General features: G+C 36.2%; 2 protein-coding genes and 1 pseudogene across 5 annotated transcripts; all 3 read left to right on the forward strand.

Moving 5' to 3' along the window:
- The first annotated feature begins 739 nt into the window (after positions 1-739).
- LOC126790751 (probable disease resistance protein At4g27220) lies at positions 740-17,671 on the forward strand. Of its 4 annotated transcripts, XR_007671763.1 has the most exons (11): positions 740-991; positions 1,103-1,194; positions 8,279-10,668; positions 11,231-11,623; positions 11,738-12,169; positions 12,294-13,055; positions 13,339-13,827; positions 13,948-14,689; positions 14,792-14,809; positions 14,897-16,335; positions 17,547-17,671. XR_007671763.1 is itself a non-coding variant. In XM_050517095.1 (8 exons), exons 3-8 carry the CDS (start codon positions 8,281-8,283, stop codon positions 14,647-14,649), a joined length of 5,166 nt encoding a protein of 1,721 aa, XP_050373052.1. In that variant the 5' UTR covers positions 740-991; positions 1,103-1,194; positions 8,279-8,280; the 3' UTR covers positions 14,650-14,784. The 4 variants fall into 4 exon arrangements, 1 of the variants encoding a protein (XP_050373052.1); XR_007671761.1 differs by lacking the exon at positions 14,792-14,809 and having other exon boundaries at positions 14,875-16,335; XR_007671762.1 differs by lacking the exon at positions 14,792-14,809.
- Positions 8,134-24,767, forward strand: part of LOC126792049 (probable disease resistance protein At4g27220) — a 33,685-nt pseudogene continuing 17,051 nt past the window's right edge.
- LOC126792048 (uncharacterized) lies at positions 21,493-22,824 on the forward strand. The gene is made up of 3 exons (XM_050518551.1): positions 21,493-21,800; positions 21,955-22,171; positions 22,396-22,824. The coding sequence occupies exons 1-3, from the start codon at positions 21,493-21,495 to the stop codon at positions 22,822-22,824; spliced, it is 954 nt and encodes a 317-aa protein (XP_050374508.1).

Consider the following 24,767-nt stretch of genomic DNA (forward strand, 5'->3'; position numbering starts at 1 on the left):
GACACAACCACTGTTAGAATATCAAATATTACGAGCATCATCAATGACATAAAATTAACGCATAACTGCCAATTTGCTACGATAAGATATACCTTAGTATTAATTTATTACTTTAGATTTTATTTCTGCCAATTTACCACCCTAATTTTACAAAACTTATCAATTTGTCACTCTAAATATTAATTTTGTCAAAATATTAATCTTAAGCAAAATTTACAAATTAATTTGTTTATTTGGATTTTCAAATTAATTCACTTGTCAAGGAGAAGTGAAAATTTGATATGGCAAAATGATAGTAAAATAGTTAATTTTAGAAAATGGGATAGCAAATTAGCAAAATTTACTTTGAAGTAGCAAATTGGCTAATTATGAAAATCTATGATAGCAAATTGACAGAGATGAATCCTAAGATAGCAAATCAGCTATTAACCCTAAAATTAAGTCCCCTTATTCCAAGTCCGGGTTTTATGATAATTAATCACCTTAACCATCTGGATGAGAGGAACATTCACTTTTTAAATTCAATTATTAAGTTCATCATTGCGAGCTTCAGTCAACAAATGAGGGCATAACGTTCTACCATTAAATATAGCCATTAACTTAATCCCAGCAAATTGAGTTGCAATCAACTGAGCAAAGCATGTGACGTGAAACTTGAAGTTTCTTTTTTTATTAACAACGACTGGGCTCGGAAGTTGGCTATCTATCTTCACAGAAATGTCTCGTGCTTGTTCTCTTTCTATAAATCTTCATCAGGATATAGTTTTTGTTCTGTCATCCAAGCCATCTCATTAAGCTTCCCATACAGGCTCTCTTTCTTTGATATCTAAACCAAAAAGAACGAGTTTTGTTCTCTGTTTCCATTTCTCTTCTGATTCAAGTCTCACCTAGCCTACACACTTGTGGTTTGCTATCTTCTATTACTTTTACTTTGATTAGTGCTATAGTGCGTACTTCTCAGTTCTCACATTGAAAAACCCACAAAAAAAAGGTATTACTTTTATTTTGGCTAAACTTCTGATTTTGTGTTAAGAACTATTTAATTTTGTGTAGAAGGTTTTTTCATCCTTTTCTTTACCTTTGTCTTTGTGTCTTTTTACAGATGCGCATTCCGTTTGTTATCTACTTTGTGTATAAGCGGAGAATTTGGAGTAATTATACCTTCATTCATAGGTCCTTACGGAAACAACTAAGGTATGCTGCTTACTTAGGCCTTATGATTTAAACCACGGATCTGATAAGCCCGCGGATGCCCGCAAATCCGATGAGGTTTTACTCGGCCCGGCTCATGAGAAATCCCGTCAAAGTCTGTTTCCCTGGGTAGAGGGCCGAGCTTAGTTTAGAAGTGTGAAACCCGGCCCGGCTCACCAAAAACCCACAAGGCCCGACCCGTAAAAGCCTGTACGGCTCAGCCCATAAAAACTATTACATTTAAACTATAGCCAAGTAATAAAATACTATACATACATATTCTATTACATTTAGAATAAAACTATCGCATTATAAAACGAATATATGAAGGAAACTTCTTGAGGTCGATCAATACCAGCCGATATGATCGGTATATATATTTAGTGACCCTATAAAAATTTCAACCAATTCGGACCTTGTCTGACCATCAGAATTTCCGGTAAACCAAAAACACCACTAATATGCCCCAAGAGAAGACCCATTATCAAGATGCGAATGCCGAAACCGTTTACATATCTAAAATCACCTCATTTTTATCACCAATCGTACGTGGTCATACCGAGGAAACCAATTTGGCAAAGTCTCAGTCAATGGGGTTTTAATATGTCAAAATGTCTATTTCTTGTTAACCGTAGGTATAAACGGTCAAACTATGTCCAAAACGGACGAAAATTTTACGAGATCCCTAAATATATATACCGATCACATCTGCTGGTGTCGATCGACCATATTTTCAACTAAAGTGGTCGATCACCGAAGTGTCCACTAATGTATTATAACCTTTTATATTAGGTTTAGAATAAAACTATCACATTATGAAGTGACTATATGAAGCGACTATATGAAGGAAACATTTTAGGATCGATCGACACCAGCCGATGTCATCGGTATATATATTTAGTGATCTTGTAAACATTTCATCCAATTTGGAGCTCATTTGACATTCGGAATTTCCAGTAAACCAAAAACACCACTAATATGTCCTAAGTGAAGACCCATTACGAACATCGAACACCGAAAACCGTTTTCATATTTGAAATCACCTAATTTTTGTCACCAATCGTGCGCAGTTGCACCGAAGAAACACATTTAGTAAAGCATTGGTCAATGAGGTTTTAATATGTCAAAACACCTCTTTTTTAGTTGAGAGGTGCGGATAGTCAAGCCATGTATAAAAATGACGAAAATTTTATAGGATCCCTAAATATATATACCGATCACATCTCCTAATGTATACATTAGTTAACACAAGCCAAAGTGTCAACTAATGTATCATAACATTTATATTATGTTTAGAATAAAACTATCGCATTATAAAATGACTATATGAATGAAACTTCTCAGGATCGATCAACACCAGTCGATGTGATCAGTATATATATTTAGTGACCTTGAAAAAAATTTCATCCAATCGGACCTCATTTGACCGTTGAAATTTCTGGTAAACCAAAAACACCACTAATTTGTCCTAAGGGAAGATCCATTACTAAGATGCGAACACCGGAAACCGTTTTCATATCTGAAATCACCTAATTTTGGTCACCGATCATGCAGTCGTATTGAGGAAAGTCATTTGGCAAAATCCCGGTCGATGAGGTTTTAATATGTCAAAACACCACTTTTTTTGTTGACCGTAGGTACGAACGGTTAAATCATGTCCAAACAGACGAACTTGTACGGGATCCCTAAATATACATACCTATCACATCTGATGTTGGTGTCGATCGACCATATTTTGAACTGAAATTGTCGATCGCCGAAGTGTCCCACTAATGTTTCATAACATTTATATTAGGTTTATAATAAAACTATCGCATTATGAAGTAGCTATATGAAGAAAACTTCTCGGGATCGATTAACACTAATTGATGTGATCGGTATATATATTTAGTAACCCTATAAAAATTTCATCTAATTCGGACCACTATCATTATAGGTTTGAGATCAAATCCAAGTTTGCGATTAGAATTCTGGTTTTGAGATTCAAGTTAGGGTTAACTGGTGGTTCTTGAAATTGTTAACCTGCTCGATCTCCGAAAGCTAGTAATTGCAGTATTCTCGATCTCATTCTTATGAAGGAGAAATGATGATTCAAACATAACAAAATAGAGAGAGAGAGAGAGAGAGAGAGAGAGAGAGAGAGAGAGATGTACTATAATCAACACACAATCAGTTGAACAAGCCTCAGTAGCACCAAAGGTGCGTGGGTGGAATTTCAGCATGGAATAAGCTCTAAAAACTAAAATTTGAAACAAAACCAAAAACTAATCCAAAACAATTTGAAAAAAGTAAAGAAAGCAATAACCTACATGCATGAAATAGGGCTCGAAACTTGCTCATCCCTGCAACCCAAGATGTACTTTTCAGACCAAGAAACGAATGAAATCATACCTCACTCATGTATGGATCTTCCCTTAATTTCAAGGGATTACATCAAAGCAGCATACAAAGAAATTAATGGAAACCAACACAAAATGAGCCCAAATAAGTAAAAGAGGAAAATTGACCAAAAGCCAAAGCCCAGCCCACGTCCCCAACCCTCACCCTTGCACCTAGGCCGTCTGCTGTGAAGCCGTCACCACCGACTTAGTTCGGTGGCCTCCCTTTCTAGGAGAACATGGTGCCGAAACTCTGGTGTGCCGCCTGAGAGGACGGTGACACAGCCCTAACCCACTGTTGAAGCCCACCTACCACAGCCGCTTGCGAGATTCGCGACCCAAACTAGGTACCAACGCCTCCTCCCGTCGTACTCTCAGTCTCGGATTCAATGCGCTACCTTACTATTTTCGTTCAAGCCGGTCGTCGAACAAAGCCCGCCTCCTTACCCACCCGGCCAGAAAAGGTGATGAAAGACCGTAGGGGATAAAACTCGTCGTCTCCCTTCTTCCGAAACTCTAAGGTTTCAGTATACACGCTCTGATATTGATGGAACGACTGGCTATGTTATTTCCTATATATTATACGCCGGTGGCAATTTCAACAGTGTACCTACAGTAGTGAATGTTCACAAATGACAGTGTTCGGTCAATTTTGCCATTGGTGTTGCGTTGCGTTTTGACGACACTGCCCCTTGAGCTGGATATAGAAGACTTCTTTCTCTCTCTCTCTCTCTCACACACACAACCGACGTTTGCCCCCCTTTTCAGACCCGACCTCTTCTTTCTCCCTATTTGGGCTCTCCTCAGACTGGGTATTCACCTCAGAACGACCATTGAAACTGGGAACGAAGATGTTTGATCAAATTCAAGCAAACGCTCTTGGTAATAGCAATTTCAGTTTGAATTTGTTATCTGTTTCTGTTGGTTTTGAACTGATTGGGTTTTAATTTTAAAGGGATTTTCAACTGATCATTTGCATTTGTCTCGGTTGTTGGGGATCCGTCTGATCTATATAGCGAGATAGAGAGAGGATGAGGAGTTCCCATGATCGAGCGGGGAGTAGCTATCATGGATTTTTTACATATTAAGTTCTAGGTAAGCTTCTATTTGGTTGTTCACTTTTTGCATTTGGGTGTCTGCCAATTGAGCATTTTTCTGTATGGGTTTTGTACTCAAACTCCTAAAATTGATTCTTCATTATTCTTCAAAGTTCATATTTTAGAAGTCCAATTACCTCATTTTTTCTTCAGGGTGCAAACTTGAATTTCATATATGTACTAGGGAAATTGAGATTAATTTGATATGATTCAATGGGAGTTGGTAGCTCTATTGATCTATTTCGTATTTTTATTGAACTTAAACAAACCATTTTGGGTAATTGAACTTACGTTTGGATGTTCTAGGGAGCTCAAATTTGAATGAGCTGGATTTTGTTTTCTTTGCTTATTGACTTTGTTTTTGGATTCTTATGTTACTCTGTTTAAATTGTGATTGTTGGTTTTAATCTGGTTCCTTTTCCTGCCTAAATTTGTTGATCGTAAGTTGATGTTTCTGCTTGGAGGTTTGTCAAACTTTGCAAAAATCAGGTAGCTTATTCCTTGGTTTTTATCTCTTTATAATCCATTTTTAAGTAGCTGTGTGGTTAGAGTATAGATTTGGTTTGCCTAGGATAAAAGTGTGTATATGTGTATTGAGTGGGTGAAATTGATGTGAAAGATTCTTGAACATGTTGTGTAAAGTAGGCAATCTGTGAGTTATGGCTTTGAATATCTTCTTTGGTCAAATTGCTGCGATATGTTCCAATACACTGAACAAGTGTTAACTTTGGGTATTTTTATATTTCTTTCTATATAGCTGCAATACTTATGTTGAATTTAACATCAGAATTTGTTTTGGTTGAATTAACGGGAGACCCTTGATAGAGTGAAGCTGAAGTTTCATTTACAAAAAGTGGAATCAGCTTTCATTGTATTTCTTGAACATGAAAGTGCATACTGCACTCTTGCTGTAATTTCTATTGTTGTAGGTTCTTTATAACTGAATGGATGTGAGCTTAATGAGTTGTTATATAGTCTTAGTCTTAGAATTGCTTTGAATGATGACAGGGATGTCTAAAGTGGAAATAAATGCTCAGAACTTGAAATCAGACACATGTATTATGAGTGAATCTTGCTTTTTGTATCATGTTTTTGTGGCTGGTGAGTTTTCTAAAATGCCTTATTTGCAGTAGTGAGTTGTTCAATTGCATCATTGAGTTGTAGCCTATATGAATATTTAATGGAATTTCCTTCGGTCTAATCCTCTTGCTTTCTTTTCATAGGTTGCTCAAATTTTTTCTTATCAATAGTTATTTTTTATTCAGCAGGAATACCAAATTCAAATTGCAAAAGTCAAGAAGAAGGTTAGATAGGCAGAGTTGTGCTCATCTGAGGAAGAGGCTGTTGCTTGGGGTATGTTTTCAATCCAAGGTAACATATTAACACCATTCTTATGTTAGAATTGTGCGAGGGCGTTTTTGCGATTGACATGAATTTCTTCAATGAAATATAGCTTGAAATTTGCTTTAGTTTTCATTTTGGCATGCACATGATAAATGAGGCGCATAAATCAAATGAACCAATCTGAGAACTGTTACAGTTTAATCTGGCATATTAATTGATACTATCTTTCAATAAAAAATCGTGTATGGTATTTGGGATTTATAGAAAATATATTATTTTCATCCTATTAATATGTGGGTGAATTTTAACTGCTAGGTTAATCCTTTAGTATTGAATAAACAAATAAAATTTCTCAATAAACAGTAACATTGCTTTTGAAGTACGATGTTCAATTTTGGGGTCAGTCCAACTTTGTTATTTATTATTTTTTCTAATTTTATGTTCACTACTTTGTGTATTACCGAACAATAATGAGTTGAACAGTTTAAAAGTTTGACGATTAAGGAATTAGTGGTGGCCTTTCGGCTTCTGTTGTAATTTGTTACTGTATGGTTTTTTATTGTGTTATTTATTATATTACTACCTCGGTTCTTTTGTATAATCTCTTTGTATCAAATTCAAGGGGCCTCATACTCCATTTTGAAAATGAGGACAATTGGAATGTGATACAACTAAAGTATTATGCAGAAGAATCATACTTGGGAATTGTTCAATCTGTGTGTCAATGCTTAAGACTCAGCTGGTATGTGATACATGTTTTTGTTGATGGATCAATCTAAATCAGTATGATTCTCATGTTATTCATGTTGATAGTATCAATATAAAGTTTGTAACTCTATGGTCTGGGTTTTGATGCTTTGTGGAAGACTGAATCATTATGGTTTATTAGAATCCACAAAGTTGCAAATCGTTTATCAATTTTGTGACTGCATATTGTCTGTTAAAAATAAGTGACATTTATAGCACTGTGGTTTGCCAATGATGAATGCCATGTTGATCCAACAGGTCTCAGTAAAACAATAGCTACTATTGCATTCTTTCTATTGTTGTCCCCTCTTCAATTATGGGTTCACAAAACAAAGATAGTTGATTGAGTACTGTTTGGAGTTTGGTTTCTAGACACTAATTAGAATTCTTTGTTTTAGCAGGTTAACGAGCAGTCATCTTTTGCATTTTGGAGGTTTGTGTGGATGTGGTATGTTCCATAATCCATTCTTCTAATCCTTTGTGTTTACGTTGTATGCAATCTACCAATAGCAGATACAATCATTTCTTAATTTATAAAATTGATTGCAATGTGTCTTTATGTGTGTGTTCTGCTTTCCTTCTATCAATATAGTATTTCATTTCCTTTAGACATATTTGCTTTATGTCTGTGACGTATCTATTTAGTTATTATTAGCTAAATATTTTGTATCAATAATGTAGCTTCAAGAAGTGCCACAAGAAAGTGGTGGTGATTTTAATTTCCATGTTGATCAAAACCACAATTGGTGTCATTGTGGCTCTTAGTACACTATTTGCGCCTGTCCCAGTACATATGGTACTGCAAATCCCAAATGATACCAAGAGCATTTCACTTTGTTCTGAATTTGCTTTATAGTTTCCTAATATAGGTAGTGGAAATTAATTATAGATATATATATATATATATATTTTTTTTTTTGCTTTTTAAGTATATTTTTTAGACGGTAGCTCATGTGTTCTGGTCATGGACTTACTAGCAGATTCTGAGTTATTCTTATCTCATGGATTTCAGTGTGATTTGATGAATGTGGAGGCTGCGGATTGTTGTGTACAACTGAGATGAGATCAGTCTATTGTCTTCAATTAGAGAAAATTGTGTGATTTTTGAGTTTGATGTAAACCTCACAAGTTTTTATAACAAAACCTTATATTTGTACGCAGATTATTTCATTATTATGAAAAATGTTTCATACCCTCCTGAGTGAAATCCGTATGGTATCAAGATCTTCATTCTTCTTCACTACCTCTAAATGAAGTCATCAAACAATTCCATTTCCCTCAAATTCTTGGTTCTTCAACTATAAAGCCGCAGCAAAACGCGGCCTCATACCTAGTACTATTAGGATATGTATGTAATTGAGGCCGGGTAATTAACTGAAAGACTACGATAGGGAGTCTAGTTTTCAATCGAGGAAAATGAAAATATTGGTATACGTTGAACGAAATTTACACCAAAATATACCAATATCAGGTTCAATTGTTATCACAGGAATTTAACTGCTTTTAAATTAATTTTAACAGACATGGAGCTTCTCGTTGGAATTGCTACAAAGATTGGTGAGCACACAGTGGCACCAGTTATACGCCAAGTGGGTTATACAATCCACTACAAAAAGAACCTCAAAAAGCTACAGAGTGAAGTAGATAAATTGGGTCATGCCAGAGAAAGTATGCGGCATTCGATTAAAACAGAGGAAAGAAAAGGTAGAAAGATTGAAGCAGGGGTCCAGAAATGGCTGACTGAAGTGAATCAGCTAACTGAAAATGCAGATAGTATCTTGACAGATGAACAGCATGCGGCGACCAAGTGTCTCCAGGGCTTTTGTCCTAATATAAAGCTTCGCCATCATCTAAGCAGGAAATCAACAAAGTTGGCTCTAGAGGTTGCTGAAAAACTTGAGGAGAAAATGAATGATTTTGCTACTATTGCATACGATGCTTCCCCAGAAGAGGTGTGTACAATAGCCATCCAAGATTATGAAGCCTTTGATTCAAGAACTTCAACTGTGAATGATGTAATTGCAGAGCTGAGAAAGTCGAACACCTACATGATTGGAGTGTACGGTATGGGGGGAGTTGGAAAGACAACACTAGTCAAAGAAGTATACAAGCAAGTTACAAGAGGTGAGAAGCTGTTTGATGACGTGGTTATGGTACTCGATCTGAAACAGAATCCCAGCATTGAACGGATTCAAAAAGAAATTGCAGAGAAGTTAGGTCTCGAGCTTTCGGAAGCTGGGACCCCAGCTGGAAGAGCAACTCAAATATGCAACAGGATCAAGGACAAGAAGTCTCTTGTGATCCTAGATGATGTTTGGGAATATATTGATTTGGAGGCTGTTGGTCTTCCTCGCATGACGACTCTCACAATTTTGTTGACTTCACGAAATAAGCCAGTATTAGCTTCAGAAATGGGTACACAAAAAGAGTTTCCTCTCGAAGTATTGAACAGAGAAGAAAGTTGGAGTTTATTTAAGAAAATGGCGGGTGATATTGTTGAAAAACCTGACATCCAGACTATAGCAGCTCGAGTCGCCGAGAAATGTGGAGGTCTGCCGCTTTTGATTGTCACTGTTGCAAGAGGTCTGAAAGATAGTCAATTACACAATTGGAGAGATACTTTCAGACGTCTGAATAAGTTGGATGGTAAAGGACTGAAAGAAAAAACATACTCTGCAATTGAGTGGAGTTACAATAAATTAGAGAGTGAGGAGCTTAAATCTGTGTTCATGCTCTGTGTAACTGAGGTTGGGAGAACCAATTCTGCTTATATCCTCGACTTGTTTAAATATAGTATGGGGCTCGATTTCATCAAAGATGTTGATACAATGGCGGAAGCACGGGATGCATTCTATTCTCTGCTTAAAAAGCTGCAACATTCTTGCCTGTTGCAAGATGGAGATGATGACCAATGGATCAGAGTCCATGATCTTGTAAAAGACGTTGGTAACCATATTGCTGCTAGAGATCATCATGTGTTATCAGTATCTCATGGAAGTGAACTAAAAGAATGGCCAGATAAGGAATCCTGCGAAAAGTGCACTCGGATGTCTCTCAAGAACTGCAATATTCCCGACTTTCCTGAATTTTTACAATGCCCAATTCTAACAATGTTTCATATACACAGTGATAATGTCGACTCCCGAGAAATCCCAAGCAACTTTTTTGATAAGATGAAGAAACTCAAAGTGTTGGATTTGACAAATCGGAATATCCCATCGCTACCTCCATCTCTTAAATCCCTCAAAGATCTTCAGACATTGTGCTTGGATGCGTGCACGTTGGAAGACATTGCTTTGGTTGGTCAGTTAACAAACTTGAAAGTCTTGAGCTTTTTAAATTCCAAGTTTAAAGAATTACCCAAAGAAATAGGGCAGTTAACTCGTCTGCAATTGTTGGATTTGACTGAATGCTCTCAGTTAGAAGTAATTTCACCTGATGTTTTATCCAAACTGACTAAACTTGAAGAGTTAAGAATGGGGAAAAATAGCTTTAACAAATGGGAGCATGAAAGAGTCGCTGATGTCAAACAAAGTAATGCAAGCCTTGAAGAGCTGAAGTACCTATATCGGCTAACCGCATTACAAATACATATCCCAGATGCTCACATACTTCCGGCAGATTTATTCACCGCTAGTAAGTTGCAGAGATTTCAAATATGTATTGGTTCTGTGTGGAAATGGGATGACGTGGATGAAGCTCTCAATGCACTAAAGCTTCATCTCACTACCAACAATGAATTCGACCAAGGTCTAAAAATGTTGCTCAAAAGAACTCAAGACTTGCACGTGGAAGGAATGGAGGGTGTTAATGACAAGTTTTTCCGTGAACTAGTCGCAGGAGATTTTCATCAACTGAAACATTTGCATATCCAAAACAGTGCTCAATTTTTATATAATATTATTGAGAAGGTACGCTCCTACAATTGTTTTATACTTTCATTTTACCTTGTTTTAAATTATATTATTGTTATTATGAACCATAGTTATATTTTTGACGTCATGGCAGACAACTACATATTATTAGAGAGTTATCTAGGAGTTTTCCTTTTTTAAATTTAGTAAGATTAATTTTTAACTTTTGAGCAGTAAGTGTGGTGCAAAACCTATTCAGAAAAAGAACAAACGATCAATTAGCTAGTCTTTTTTGTTATGTCTTTTCATAGGAAGAGGTACGTTAGTGTTACTTTGCTTTAGTCTGCCTCGATTAGCCCTTGGGTTCAATTTCAAATGGCAAATGATAAGGTTACATAAGATATCTTGTATTAATATTAGTTCATAAATCGAACTCAAGCTATCATTTCTTTTTTTATTTAACATTTCATAAATGAGAGACATATGTCCCTACTCCCTAATCAAACTCAAGCTAATATAGATGAGGGACATATGTGTGCAAAAAATCTATGTTTTTCTATGTTCAAATTGGTGTATTTCCACCATTTAATTACATAATTGTCCAATGCATGATTACCAGGTGAGTTTTCCTAACTTGACATGGTTGGCGGTGAGTGAGCTCAACGGTATAAGATTTTTGTTATCATCTTCAATGGCCAGAGGTTTATCACAACTCAAACGTCTTCAAATATCAGGATGTCAGATCATGGAAGAGATAATTTCAATAGAAGAATCAAATACTGAAATTTTAGAGAATATATTTTGTCAACTACAAGATCTGGAGCTAAAAGGCCTTCCGAACCTCACTAAATTCTTCTCAAGAATTTGCATTGAAATGCCAAAACCATCACATGAGAAATTGAAATTAGAGGACTGTACTAAAAGTAGTACAACCAGCTGTGAAGAAATTCAAGAAATTGACTCCGGGAGAATCCTAGACAGTGTGATCCAACACTTTCTTTTTGACATTAAGGTGACTAGTACATTAGTTTTGGTTAATAACTTAATACCATACTAAATATACTTTCTTTCATAGTTGTTATTCATGAGTCCTTGGTTTTAACGACTATCGCTCATGTATATGCAGGTAGAGTTTCCAAACCTTAAGAAGTTGTCTATTCATGGCCTAGCAAAGTTGACGACAATTTGGAACAATAACCTCTCTCTAGCGAGTTCAAAGAATCTAGAGACAGTAGAAATTGTTTCATGTGACAATTTAAAAAGTATATTTCCAGCTTTAGTGGCCAAAAGTCTTGAACGGTTGAGGACCCTAATAGTGAAAAAATGTGGCGTGGAGGAAATCATCTCGAAAGAGGACGAGACACAAACACCCCCTATGTTTGTTTTCCCAAAACTGACATATGTGAGATTTGAAAAGTTGCCCCGACTTATGAGCTTATATCCAGGTTTCCATTCTTCTAAGTGGCCGTCACTCGTAGCATTGGCGGTGTATGATTGTAATGATGAGGTGCAGATATTTGCAAATCCGAATAAAAAATCTTTGTTTTCATTTGAGAAGGTAACTTTACTATTACATCATTCCTCTAATTCACATGAGTGTTAAAATCTAAATTTCAAAAGATGAGGTTTGTCGGTCTATTTAAAATGATAGCTGATCTATAATTATGTAATTGAAATTTCAGGAGTCATTCCCCAACTTGCAGACTTTAGGTTTCCGCATAATGAAGAATTGGGATAGTCCGCCACTCCACTTATTCAGGAAGCTCGAAACCCTTTACGTTTATGCAGACACCAACCCATCTTTAAATTCCCTGGAGGAAGTACTTGGCCTTGAAAAAGTCAACGGAGAAATTCATGCAGTTGGGGATGGGATCTTCCCATTCTTAAGAGAGTTGCACCTTTATGGGATGCGGAGGCTAACGAATCTCGGAGATGATAGCCTCGGTCCAGCTGGCCCATATTTTCCAAAAGTGGAAATTCTGGAGCTAAATGACTGTGACAGTTTAAAGAACTTAAGGTCATCCGCAATGCCCTTCAGGAATTTGACTACTTTGCAAGTAACTCGTTGTAAGGGATTGAAATACTTGATATCTTTCTCCATGGCCAAAAGTCTGATGCATCTCACAAAATTCGAAGTTGGTGAGTGTGAAGAATTGATAGAAATAGTTGCGAGCTGTGGAAGTGATGATTCAGCAAATGAGAGTGAATTCAGGGTGTTGAGACATTTGGAGCTATCTGGTCTACCAAGTCTGAGAGGCTTTTGCTCAGGGTCTCAAAGTGTCAAATTCCCATCCTTGGAAACTTTGTCGATGAGTGGTTGTACTCAACTAGAGGGATTCCTTTTTTACCCTACGGATGAAATTACTACAATTGGCCAAAATAGCAGAGACACCAGCTCAAATGAAAACACTGGAGTTGTACAGCCATTCCTTTTCGACGACAAGGTGAAATAACATATTCATTTTGTCGTATTATGAGAGTGATATTTAGGTCTTCCTCTATCTACATTTTATGAAATGTGGCTTTTCTTCTTATGAAATTTGAGTGTTAACAAATAATTTCTTTGTTACACTTCATTCATCGAAGATAAAAATAAAATATAAGCAAAAGTTATTGTACATTGTTTAATTTTCTTTATATTATTATTTATATGGTGCTTTTTTTAGACGAGTAACATATATTCTTCTAAAAAAAAAAGATGAGTAACATATATATTGTTTTATACAGGTTGAATTTCCAAAATTGAAGAGTTTGTCTCTCAAGGGTCTACCAACGTTGAGCACAATATGGCACAATCTACCATCAACTCAACTGCAATCTTTCCATTGTGAAAATCTAGAATATGTGAAGATTGATTATTGTGAGAATTTGATAACCATTTTTCCAACGTTGGTGGCAAGAAATCTCCAGCTGTTAAAACGTCTCATGGTGATGAAATCTGGAGTGAAGGATATTGTCACAAGAGAGGAGGGGTTACAAACAATACCTAAGTTTGTGTTTCCAAAAGTGAAATGTGTGAAGTTTCATCAGTTGCCACAACTCACAAATTTCTACCCAGGGATGCATGTGTCTAGCTGGCCGTCGCTACTTCATTTGACAGTCATTGAATGTTTTAAGGTTCACAAATTAGCGGAGGAAATGTCAATCTGTCACGGATATGATGAGCAAGAACATCTGTGTAATTCTATCCCACGATCTCTCTTTCTCATTCACAAGGTAACCCACACCCATAGGAACTTTTGACTCTGTATTTAACTTATAGTCAAACTTGTAAGATGTGAATCAAATTTTATAACTGCTTAGTATGGAAGTAATTTGATATTGTCTATTTTGTAGGATTCATTTCCCAACTTGGAAAGGTTGGTCTTCGAGGGCTCGGAGATTTGGGAAGGTCAGCTTCCGGTGCATCTCTTTAGCAAACTAAAGCATCTTGAAGCGGCTGCTCTACAGTCCAAGTCAGCAGTTTTCCTTGAAAGCAATAGTAGTAGTAGTGGTGTTGTTGGTACTGGGACCCACTGGCAACAGCAACAGTGGCAGCTCCCACATTTAACAGAACTGAGGCTTACCCGAATGGAGAAGCTGATGCATCTGGGCCAGGAGGATGAGGAGGACAGCTCACAATCAGCCCCAAATATTCCAAACCTGCAATTTATACGCGTGAATGGTTGTCACAGCTTGAGGAATCTGATATCATCCGCAATATGCTTTAACAATCTAACCACTTTGCATGCAAGTTGTTGCAAGAGACTGGAATACTTGATAACTTACTCAATGGCCAACAGTTTAATGCAACTCACAACGCTGGAAGTCGGGGGGTGCCCAAGACTGGTGGTAATAGTGGGAAGCATTAATGAAGACGATGATTCGAGAAATGAGATTACATTCAGGCGGTTGAAACATTTGAAACTTTACCGTCTACCAAGACTGCAAAGCTTTTGCTCCGGAAATTGCATTGCTAAATTCCCGTCGTTGGAAACCTCAACCATGAACAACCGCCTCAAATTGAAGATTTCTGCACCTCGTGATCAAACACTATAGCTAACAACCGAAGAGGAAGACACAGATGTCGATGCTTGCGGTAATCTTAAATAATTATTCATATTTGATATTTTGTATTTTCTCGATCGTGGAATTTCGTATATGAAATGCTGATATGCAACTATCTGTGTGATATTACCAGAGACTGATTGATTTCACTGTAAGTATATCTTCTTTATTTATGATCGTTTGATTTTACCTGCAAATTTGTTATGCTTCTGACAGAATATTATACTCCCCCTTCAAGACTCTACTGCTCCAGCTTGCTTCAATTTCTCATCTTTTCTGCTCCACCAGTGTTCGTCCGTGGCCTAATGTTAAGCCCAGCAAGTGTTCGAGAAAATGCTTGTCTGGGAACAGTGATTCAAATTGGAGCTCTCAATCGTGTGCAACCTTTCCTAAATTTAATTAATACTAGTAACTCAATTCATACCGGTGCTTTGTTCGAATTCAGTGCTCTCTACTCTCTAGCTACATTTGTGGATTATATGTTTGAGTAATTTTACTTGTATCGACCGACCTCATCTATAATTTTGCGTACGCTTGTTTCTTCTTGCTCATCAACTATTTGTTAAAATCCATTTTTTACAGCACATCAAACTTGAATCCTAGAATAGTTGCGACTTGCGACAACATAAGGAATTTGAGATCATCCTAATGGCCTGGGCTATGAGCACTAAGCGTTCGAGAAAATGTTTCTTTGGGGATTTTGGTGCATTTCAATTCTTATGCTTCTATTGATTTACATGTGTGCAAGCGTAACTTTCTTTCTAATTAGCATTTTATCGATTGAGGAAAATAAGAACATGACCAGAAACCAAACAGAGTGATTCACATTGAGCTCTCCACTCTGGTGTCGCAACTTTTGGTCAGTTTGGGGTTTAATACGTATTGACTTATTGTAATTGCTGCTTCAGATATTTTCATTTGTTTTGCAGTTCCTTTATTTGCTACTTGACTATGATCAAAGTTTCTACTTTCTAGGAGTATGGAATAGGAATAAATGTGGATGCAGTGTTCGATTCTATAAATGTGTTATAAACTTATGGCTTGTGTTATGCGCACCATGTGTTTCAGAAAATGCTTGTGCAATTAATGTTTGTGTGGTGATTTACTTCACTTCAATTTCTTTGCGTCTAGTAGTTGTATGATTTGCTGATTTGCATGCTTGTGCTCATCGGCTAATTCAATCCAGAGCTTTTTTTTTTGGTCAATAATCCAGAGCTTTCTTTTTGTGTTTTTCTCTCTTTTTCCCATCTCTGTTAGTTTAATTGTACAATTGTAGAGTTCGTCAATATTAGTAAACGTCAAGGATGCCTGTCAATTTGGTTCAGAGTATCGTCCACAAGTTTATGCTAACGCTTTGTCTTATTTTCGTAGCAATGTTTTGGTTATCGGGCGTTATCTTGTAACCTTCTTATTTTGCTCTTATGTCTGTCCAATTGCTCTGCTTCACTCCATATTATTTTACAAACTGTACTCCAATTCATTCATAATTCCTGTAATTCATCTACAATGTGCAGTTTCGTCCGAACGAAACTGAGAATCTTCAAAGTTTGATAATGGCATCTTTAATTTGCTGAATGCAGAAGGCGAATAAACCCGAAAGCTATTGATCTCTGTGGTGGATTCCTTCAAATTTTCGTGAAAATACGATAGCGAGTTGCCTAATGATTAAACATAAGAGTTTTTTTTCACCAACAGTCCCTCAACTCTGGTGTACCTACCAATGTGATACCTCAACTCTTAATCGTACCAATGTGATACCCAGACTCTAGTATTGCTATCATTGAAGTACTTCCGTTAGTTTTTTTTAACTTTTCCGTTATCTTGGTGACGTGGCAGTTACGTGAGGCCCACAAAGAGGGTTAAAAGACAAAATTAACCTCATCTGAGAGGAGCAATGTTTTTCCCGCCCTTTACCTTGAGAAAGACACCAAACAATTCCAATTTTGGCGCCAATTTTCCCTCCCTACTCCTTAATTTGTGTCTCTTATCTAAACTAAAGAACTACCGCCAACCAGTCGACCACAATCTGATAAAACCTAGATCAATCTCATTTTCTATTTTTACCCTAGCACTTGTTAAACTAACAGAATAAATATAAAAATTTATATGGAACATCTCATTTCCACAATCTCATAAGAATATAAAAACACATAACTTAACGAAATTCAAATACATGTTTAAGTACCATTAGTTGCCACATTTTATGTTGATCTGCCATGATTTTTGCTTGTAAGAACTTTTAAGTACCATTAGTACAATGCTTTATCTGCTGGTATTATTCCCTCTGGCTTAACGAAATTCAACTACATGTACCATTAGTTCTTACAAGTAAAAATCATGGCAGATCAACATAAAAGGTGGCAACAAATGGTACTTAAACATGTATTTGAATTTCGTTAAGTTATGTGTTTTTATTCTTATGAGATTGTGGAAATGAGATGTTCCATATAAATTTCTATATTTATTCTGTTAGTTTAACAAGTGCTAGGGTAAAAATAGAAAATGAGATTGATCTAGGTTTTATCAGATTGTGGTCGACTGGTTGGCGGTAGTTCTTTAGTTTAGATAAGAGACACAAATTAAGGAGTAGAGAGGGAAAATTGGCGCCAAAATTGGAATTGTTGGGTGTCTTTCTCAATGTAAAGGGCGGGAAAAACATTGCTCCTCTCAGATGAGGTTAATTTTGTCTTTTAACCCTCTTTGTGGGCCTCACGTAACTGCCACGTCACCAAGATAACGGAAAAGTTAAAAAAAACTAACGGAAGTACTTCAATGATAGCAATACTAGAGTCTGGGTATCACATTGGTACGATTAAGAGTTGAGGTATCACATTGGTAGGTACACCAGAATTGAGGGACTGTTGGTGAAAAAAACTCTAAACATAAAGGTGGTGATTGTTAACCATAGAGTATGGGTAGATTTGTCATTTCATTTATATTGTTCTATTTTCCCTATATAATTTGTGATGTACTCTATTCCAAAAGAGAGTGAAATACAAGATGTAGTCCTCAATCTTTTGATGCGTTTCTTTTACAATTCTGCTCTTTATTTTTTCAATAATCCATGAATGTTATCATGGTATCAGAGCCCATGGTCATGATCCTTGACCTTGTGGTTTCTGTTTATCTTCTTGCTTCCGCTAATTTCATTTTCAGTAGCTATCGATTTCGTTTTCCCAATTTCAAAACCCTAGTCTCAATCCAGTCGATTTCATGCCCAATCTTGTGAAATCAAAGTCGCACAGCTTTTAATCGGAGAAGCCCAGTGCCTCTTGTTCTCTTTTCCAATCTAATTTTCGTCGTCTCTCTGTTTTTCATGTTTATCTTCGCGACCGCCTTCGTTGCCACGACGTCCTCCTCTTGCTTCACTCAGATCTTCATTTTTCTTGGTTTGGCTGGAATCGGCAAATGGTCTAATTGAGATTGAAGGGTCGGAGGCAGCAGTAGAAGAGGAGATATGGGGGTGAATATACTGAGCTTATTATTCAATTTTTGTGAGATATGGGGTACTGGCATCCAACGACGCATTTGTTTTCAGTCCGAATCTTAACACATCTTTGCTTCAATTACATAACATATGGTATTTTCTTTCTGATTTGCCACTACTATTACTTGGTCCATGGAATCTATTTCTGAATTTGGATTGCTCTGCCTTGCTGCATCAGTTTTCCATTTTTCTTTACATCAAAGTTGAAGTTGCAGTCAAAATGACGTAGATATATTTTCTTTTGTTTTTGGACTGGTTCAATGGGTCGATGGCCAAGTCCCAGAATGGATTGTATGTCTCTATGTGATGGTTGTGTTTATTTTGAGAGATGTTTTCCTATGATCTATCAATGAAATCGGCGTCTGCTCTAATTGCAATTGATGGGGGCAGTAGTAGAAGAGGAGATATGGGGGTGATGAAGTGTGCTCCCATGGGTTTATTTCGTCATCAAACTCTTGTCAGCGTTACTCTGTGGCTCGATTCTCATGTGACTCAACCCCCTCTTACATCAGGTTCTTCTCTAATTTGGTAATCTCTTCCCAATTTTATGCTTCTAGTACTTGAATTGTGGAATTGGAGGTGCAATGATGTCAATTTCAGTTTGATGCTATGATTTCCTTTGCTAGTTGCGTATCCATATTTGGTTGATATTTCCAATCTCATCTCTCTGTATTCTCGCCACATTACTTGTTAAGTGATGAATTTTTGGGTGATGGCATAAGGTTGTTTGTTGTTGATTAGTATATTCCTACTGCTACATTGTTGTTTACTGGCTTCTGTATGACAAAAATATATGTAGATTGAGGGAGTATTGCCTCTGTGTAGATGTGGATGAGGTAGTATAGCATCCGTAGATGTGGATGGAGGTAGTACAGCCAAGTAAATGTGGATGGAGGGAGTATTGCCTCTGTGTAGATGTGGATGGAGGTAGTAACCTCATTATTAAATAATAAAAAATCACAGTAAGTCAAAATCTAAATGAGATGTAGATGGAGACATTAACTGCAGCAGCTATGTTGTTTATGCAATTTGGTGATATACAAGGGTTGAAGACTAGTTGATGGTAATCTGGGTTATGGAATAATGCTTTCTTAATTGGTTGTATTGGTACGCATGGTGAATGAGGGATTGAGTGAGAGATTGGTAGTCTTGTGCTTATTGGAAACTATGTATCTGGCATATTTCTCAATGTTGTGCATCTGTGTTAGGATTTATTGGTCTGTGCTAGTTCTTGCTGTTTGGGAGATGGTATCAAATTTAGTTGTTCTGTTGGTCGAGCAATGAAGGATTTGGCAAGTTGCAGACTGATTTCTTATCCAAGTATTCTCAGTAAAGCGATGTTGTTGTTGTGGGTTATCAGTTAATTTTCATTCTTGCTTGAAGAATTAGTGCTTGAAATTTGTGGTAAAACGATATGGTTGCAGCAATACGTATGCAACTCTTCAGCAGTGTGCAGACAAATTGAGAAAGATCAGTTTCTAGCAAATACATAGAGATTATCCGAATTCCCAGTATTTTAGTTGATTACTATTTGTTTCAACCCGGCCAAAATGTCTGCTAGAGGTAGAGGAAACCAATTAACATGACAATTTAGGTGAAAAAGTGTTTCTTATAGTACGCGTTCCCTGGTCTTTTGTACCAAACTCTACTTCACATTTCATTTATAAACTTTAGTTGTATCATCTCGTACGTGATCGCACATCCTTCTCTGTCCAAATTGATGTTGGTAGGTACCTTTTACTGAATGGAGAAGGCGAATAAGCCTTAGGGATAGTAATCTCTGTAGTGGAATGGACTCCGTCAAGATTTCACTATAATACCTAGCTGTCCGAGATCAATTTTGATTGGAATTTCACCTCAATTGGATGTGCTTTGAGGGGATATCACGTCACTTTGATTTGCCTTTTGTTTATATTTTTCTATTAGTCTTTGAAAATGCTCTCGGGATATTTTTTGAGGATGTAGGTTTTGGGATACGAAGAATATGCTTGAGTACTTTCCTCCAAAACTTCCACAAGTTTCTGTATGTTCTAATGGTTATTTCTCATAAATCTTCAACTGAAGAAAATCTATAGTTATAATACTATAGTTATAAATATGATAAAAATAACACTTTGTATTTACTTAAGGTGGTGGACACAATGCCGGCCCTGTGATAAGTCCAACAGTCACGGGTGTAGAGCCCCAAATTTTGGAGGCACAATTTAAAAAAAAAAAAAATATATATATATATATACATAACAAAAAAACAAAAAGGATGAGTTTGTGGTTTGGTTTTTGGCTTTTTTATGTTTCATCTTCTCTCACCTTTTCGGCTTTTTCATAGTTGTGTTGTGTGTGCCCACTGCCCAGGCTCCATCAATTGTCTTCATTGATGAGTTGAATGCTGTGGGAAGGGAGCATGGTTTGATCAAGAGTTGTAGTGGACAAGATTCTTAACTTGGTTGGTTATAAACGAATGATTGAACTTTTTACTCATTTATTATTTTATTTATATTTTATAGCTAATAGCTTAAAATTGTTCAATTTTTTTTCTTTTTGTGTGTTTTAGATGCTCCAGCTCGAATGAATTTGAAGGAAGGGGGGAAGTTATCACTATTGCTTCCACAAATAGACCAGACATTTTAGATTCAGCCCTGGTCAGACCTGGACGTTTTGATCATAAGATATTTATTGTCTTACAAGGTAAATACTTTCTCAATTTTTTCTTATTTTTCAATATTTTAATTTCATAAGATTAGACATTGCTTAATTGAAATTGTGAATACAGTAAACCCTAACATAGTATTGTGTTTTCTGAAAGTTCGGGAATTTAAGAATGGATTGAATGATTATTATGGTTTACAATTTTACATAATAATTAGATATCTATTCTCTCTAATGATTTGCTATTGATTTGCTATTTTTTGTTTAACAATGATGAATATCGTCTTATTAACTATTTATCATAACTCATAAGTTATAATTGGATGAGTAATATTAATCAATTGAAAATTTATTATGTTAGATCAGTTTGTTTGTTTGGTTTGCATAAGTGTCATATATATTGAGTAATTTGAGTAGTCTTATTGAGTTATTATCTTTTTGTATTTTTGAATCAGATTGTTATATAATGGCTCCAAATAGAATTAAAAGTCGACCATCAGGGGCTCAAAAAAAGAGAGAGGAGGCAATAAAGAACTGCATTAGATCAACGTGAAACCGGATCTTTCAAGAGGTTTCTTCAGAGAAAAACTAAACAAGTACATACTGATACTAATATGAATGTACATGACAATGAAATGAGCAGGAGAACAAAGATTGAGCATGAGAACAATTAGAATGAGAATGTTGATGGTAGTGGTAACATGGACATGCCTAATCTTTTAGAGAATGAGAAAGAAAGAGTTATAGCTGAAGATGATCAACAAGATGCATGTGATGATATTAATATGCAAGAGGAAGGAAGAAATTCTACTAAACATGTTGAACAAGATGCAAGAGGTGATAGTGATATGGAAGATGCATGTGAAAATATTGATATGCAAGAGGAAGATGATCAACATGGTTCAAGTGAAAAATTTGATTTCTCATCCGACATTGATGATCTAGGAAATTGGGAGAAGATTGAACATAATTCCAGAGATTTTATAGTTGAAAGAGGTCCTAAAAGAGAGTAATTTCACCTATCTAGATGATCACAATGGGAGACATTTTAGTTCTAATCCTTATTATCGTGTCTTACCTAATGGTGAAAAGAAGAATAGGAGGTGGTTGGTGTACTCGATTTCTTTGGACAAGGTATTTTACTTTTGTTGCAAATTGTTCAGGAAAGATCATAACAAGATTTTGTTGGGCCAACTTGGTAATGAACGACGGAGTGATTGGAAAAATGTTAGCGCAAGACTTGCAAGCCATGAAAGAAATAAGCACCACCTCAGTTGCTTTACTAGCTGGATTGAATTGGAAATAAGATTGAAAAACAATGCAACAGTTGATCAGGGGTTGGAAGAACAAATCAAGAAGGAGCTAGAGCATTGGAGACAAGTACTACTGAGGATCCTAGCAATTGTGAAAAGTCTTGCCAAAAATAATTTATCATTTCGTGGGAATAATGAGAAACTGTGTGAGGAGAACAATGGAATTTTTTACAAGTGATTGAGATGATCTCTGAGTTTGATCCAGTGATGCATGAACATGTTAGACATGTTTTGAAGAAAGAAACTCATTACCATTACTTGAGTCACAAGATCCAAAACGAAATGATTTAGCTCCTAGCAAATGAGGTGAAAGCTTCTATTGTTGCAACTATTAAAGAGGCAAAGTATTTTTCGGTTATACTTGATTCCACTCTAGATGCTAGTCATGAGGAGAAAATGTCTCTTATTGGCCGATGTGTAGATGTTACAGCAAGTTCTATTGTGGTGAGAGAATTCTTTTTGGGATTTTTGAAGGTAAATGATACAATGAGACTTGGACTATTTAATGAGCTTACAAATTCATTTGACAGTCATACACTTAATATTAGTAATATACGAGGACAAGGATATGACAACGGATCTAACATGAGAGGAAAGCACAAGGGTGTTCATAATATACTTCTTGAAGTAAATTCTGGAGCATTTTTTACACCTTATGGTTATCATAGCTTGAACCTTGCAATATGTGTTATGGTTAACTGTAATCCTAAAGCTGATTAAACAGATATATTCATTCTACTCATCTTCGACAAAGCGATTGCATGTTTTCAGGGATTATGTGGATGAGCTCAATCTTAAACCATGGCATGAAACACGATGAGAGAGTCGTGTTGATAGTGTGAAAACATTTAGATATCAAGCTCCTAAAATAAGATGCTTTAAAGTGCTTGGAAAAAGATGGTGATGATTCTAAAACAAGGTCTACTGCTCAATGCATGGCAACATATGAAATTGATTTTGAATTCTTGTTGGGGATGGTTATTTGGTATGATTTGTTTCATGCTATCAATATTGTGAGTAAATTTCTCCAAACTGAAGACATGTATATTGATGTTGTAATTGAAGAATTGGAGAAACTTATGTCATTTATCAAAAAGTACATAAACTGAATTTGATGAGGCCTTAGTTATAGCTAAAGAAATTGCAAATGAGATGAAATTTGAAGTTGCATTTTGTGAAAAAAGAAATACTAAAAAAGAAGGCATTTTGAAGGTGACACCATCAACGCTAGAATCATTCAAGGTCAGTTACTTTCTTTGTACAGCTGATCAAACATTTTCTTCACTTCAAAGTAGGTTTGAGCAATTTAAGAAATATGAAGAAGATTTTAGATTTTAATTCAAGTTGGAGAAATTGAAATATGTAGATAATAATAGTTGGAGGGACTATTGTATGAATCTTGAAAATTTGTTAAAAGATGGTGATGTCTCTGATGTTAATGGAAATGACTTATTCGATGAATTGAACTACTTAAGAAGAGCTATACCAAAAGAATTAAAGAGGGCAATTGATGTATTGAACTATTTGAAGTAAAGGGATGAGTGTTATCAAAATGTTTGGGTTACTTACAAAATTCTACTAACCATACATGTTTACTGTTGCCTACGCTGAGAGAAGTTTTTCAAAATTAAAGTTCTTCGATCAACTATGTCACAGAAAACATTGAATGGTCTAGTTTGTTGTCGATTGAAAAAGATTTGGCTCACAAGCTTGATTATTCAAGCTTAATTGAAACTTTTGCGGCCAAAAATGCAAGAATGGTCATTTTTCAAAAATCATGTACTGTTTTTTTTTGTAATTGTAAGATTTTTTATTTGAACTAAAATACTATCTTGTTAAGTCATAGTGAGAATTGTTTTTTTCTTTATCATATGTTGGTCGAAGAAGATTGTTTTTTTTGTTTAAGAGACCTTAAATTTTATGTAGCGTATATCACTTGAAATGTAAGGGCCGACCTTGAGTGGACAGAATATGGGTGGACGACAAATTTGCTTCCAACCCTCACTCACAACAATTAACCCACACGTTAAGAAGTTATTGCCGACCATGACGGCAGAGGTGGAGTCGGCGTCGGAGGTCGGCTCTGCGAGGAAGAAGATGATGGGGTCGAAGCGAGGCGGAGGATTGCGCCGGAGACGCCGACATCCATGCTATCCGACGAAAGTTATGAGCTCCTAAGTCTCGTCGCAAGTTACTATTAATGAAAACTTCATCGCATGCGAAATTGGCTTTTGCAACATATGACGACAAAGATCGGCTATGTTAAATTTGGTGTAACGACCCCAAAATTTCGAGCTTAAAAACTCAAAATTCTAAAGTCGTTAAACACCAAATAATCTCAAATAAATCGAAATCATTAAAGTGTAACAGCGGATCAATTCTGAGTTCTCAATACAACTCAGTCAACCAATTATTACAACCCAAATTTATAATCCAAACATAAAATGGAAATGTAATAATCCTCACAAATCACTCACAAATGAAATTACACAACTTCTCACACACAAATCCACGCTGAACCTCACCACAAGTAGGATACGAACGACTTCGAGCCTCCGTAGTCGTCACTCAACCCCCACTAATCAGCACCTGCAGAATTATCCCCTACACCATCGAATTGGTGCACCGGGATTGTAAACACAAACCCGGTAAGCTTATAGCTC

The sequence above is a fragment of the Argentina anserina genome, chromosome 4 (genome assembly GCF_933775445.1).
Source record: "Argentina anserina chromosome 4, drPotAnse1.1, whole genome shotgun sequence".
Lineage (NCBI taxonomy): Eukaryota > Viridiplantae > Streptophyta > Magnoliopsida > Rosales > Rosaceae > Argentina > Argentina anserina.

Bases quoted from the DNA above. Each gene is read 5' to 3' on its own strand.
- LOC126790751 (XM_050517095.1), top strand. From the start codon at position 8,281: ATGGAGCTTCTCGTTGGAATTGCTACAAAGATTGGTGAGCACACAGTG. The intron at 10,669-11,230 runs GTACGCTCCTAC...CATGATTACCAG, and splicing joins TATATAATATTATTGAGAAG to GTGAGTTTTCCTAACTTGAC. The intron at 11,624-11,737 runs GTGACTAGTACA...ATGTATATGCAG, and splicing joins ACTTTCTTTTTGACATTAAG to GTAGAGTTTCCAAACCTTAA.
- LOC126792048 (XM_050518551.1), top strand. From the start codon at position 21,493: ATGGACATGCCTAATCTTTTAGAGAATGAGAAAGAAAGAGTTATAGCT. The intron at 21,801-21,954 runs GTAATTTCACCT...CAAATTGTTCAG, and splicing joins GAAAGAGGTCCTAAAAGAGA to GAAAGATCATAACAAGATTT. The intron at 22,172-22,395 runs GTACTACTGAGG...GAAATGATTTAG, and splicing joins AGCTAGAGCATTGGAGACAA to CTCCTAGCAAATGAGGTGAA.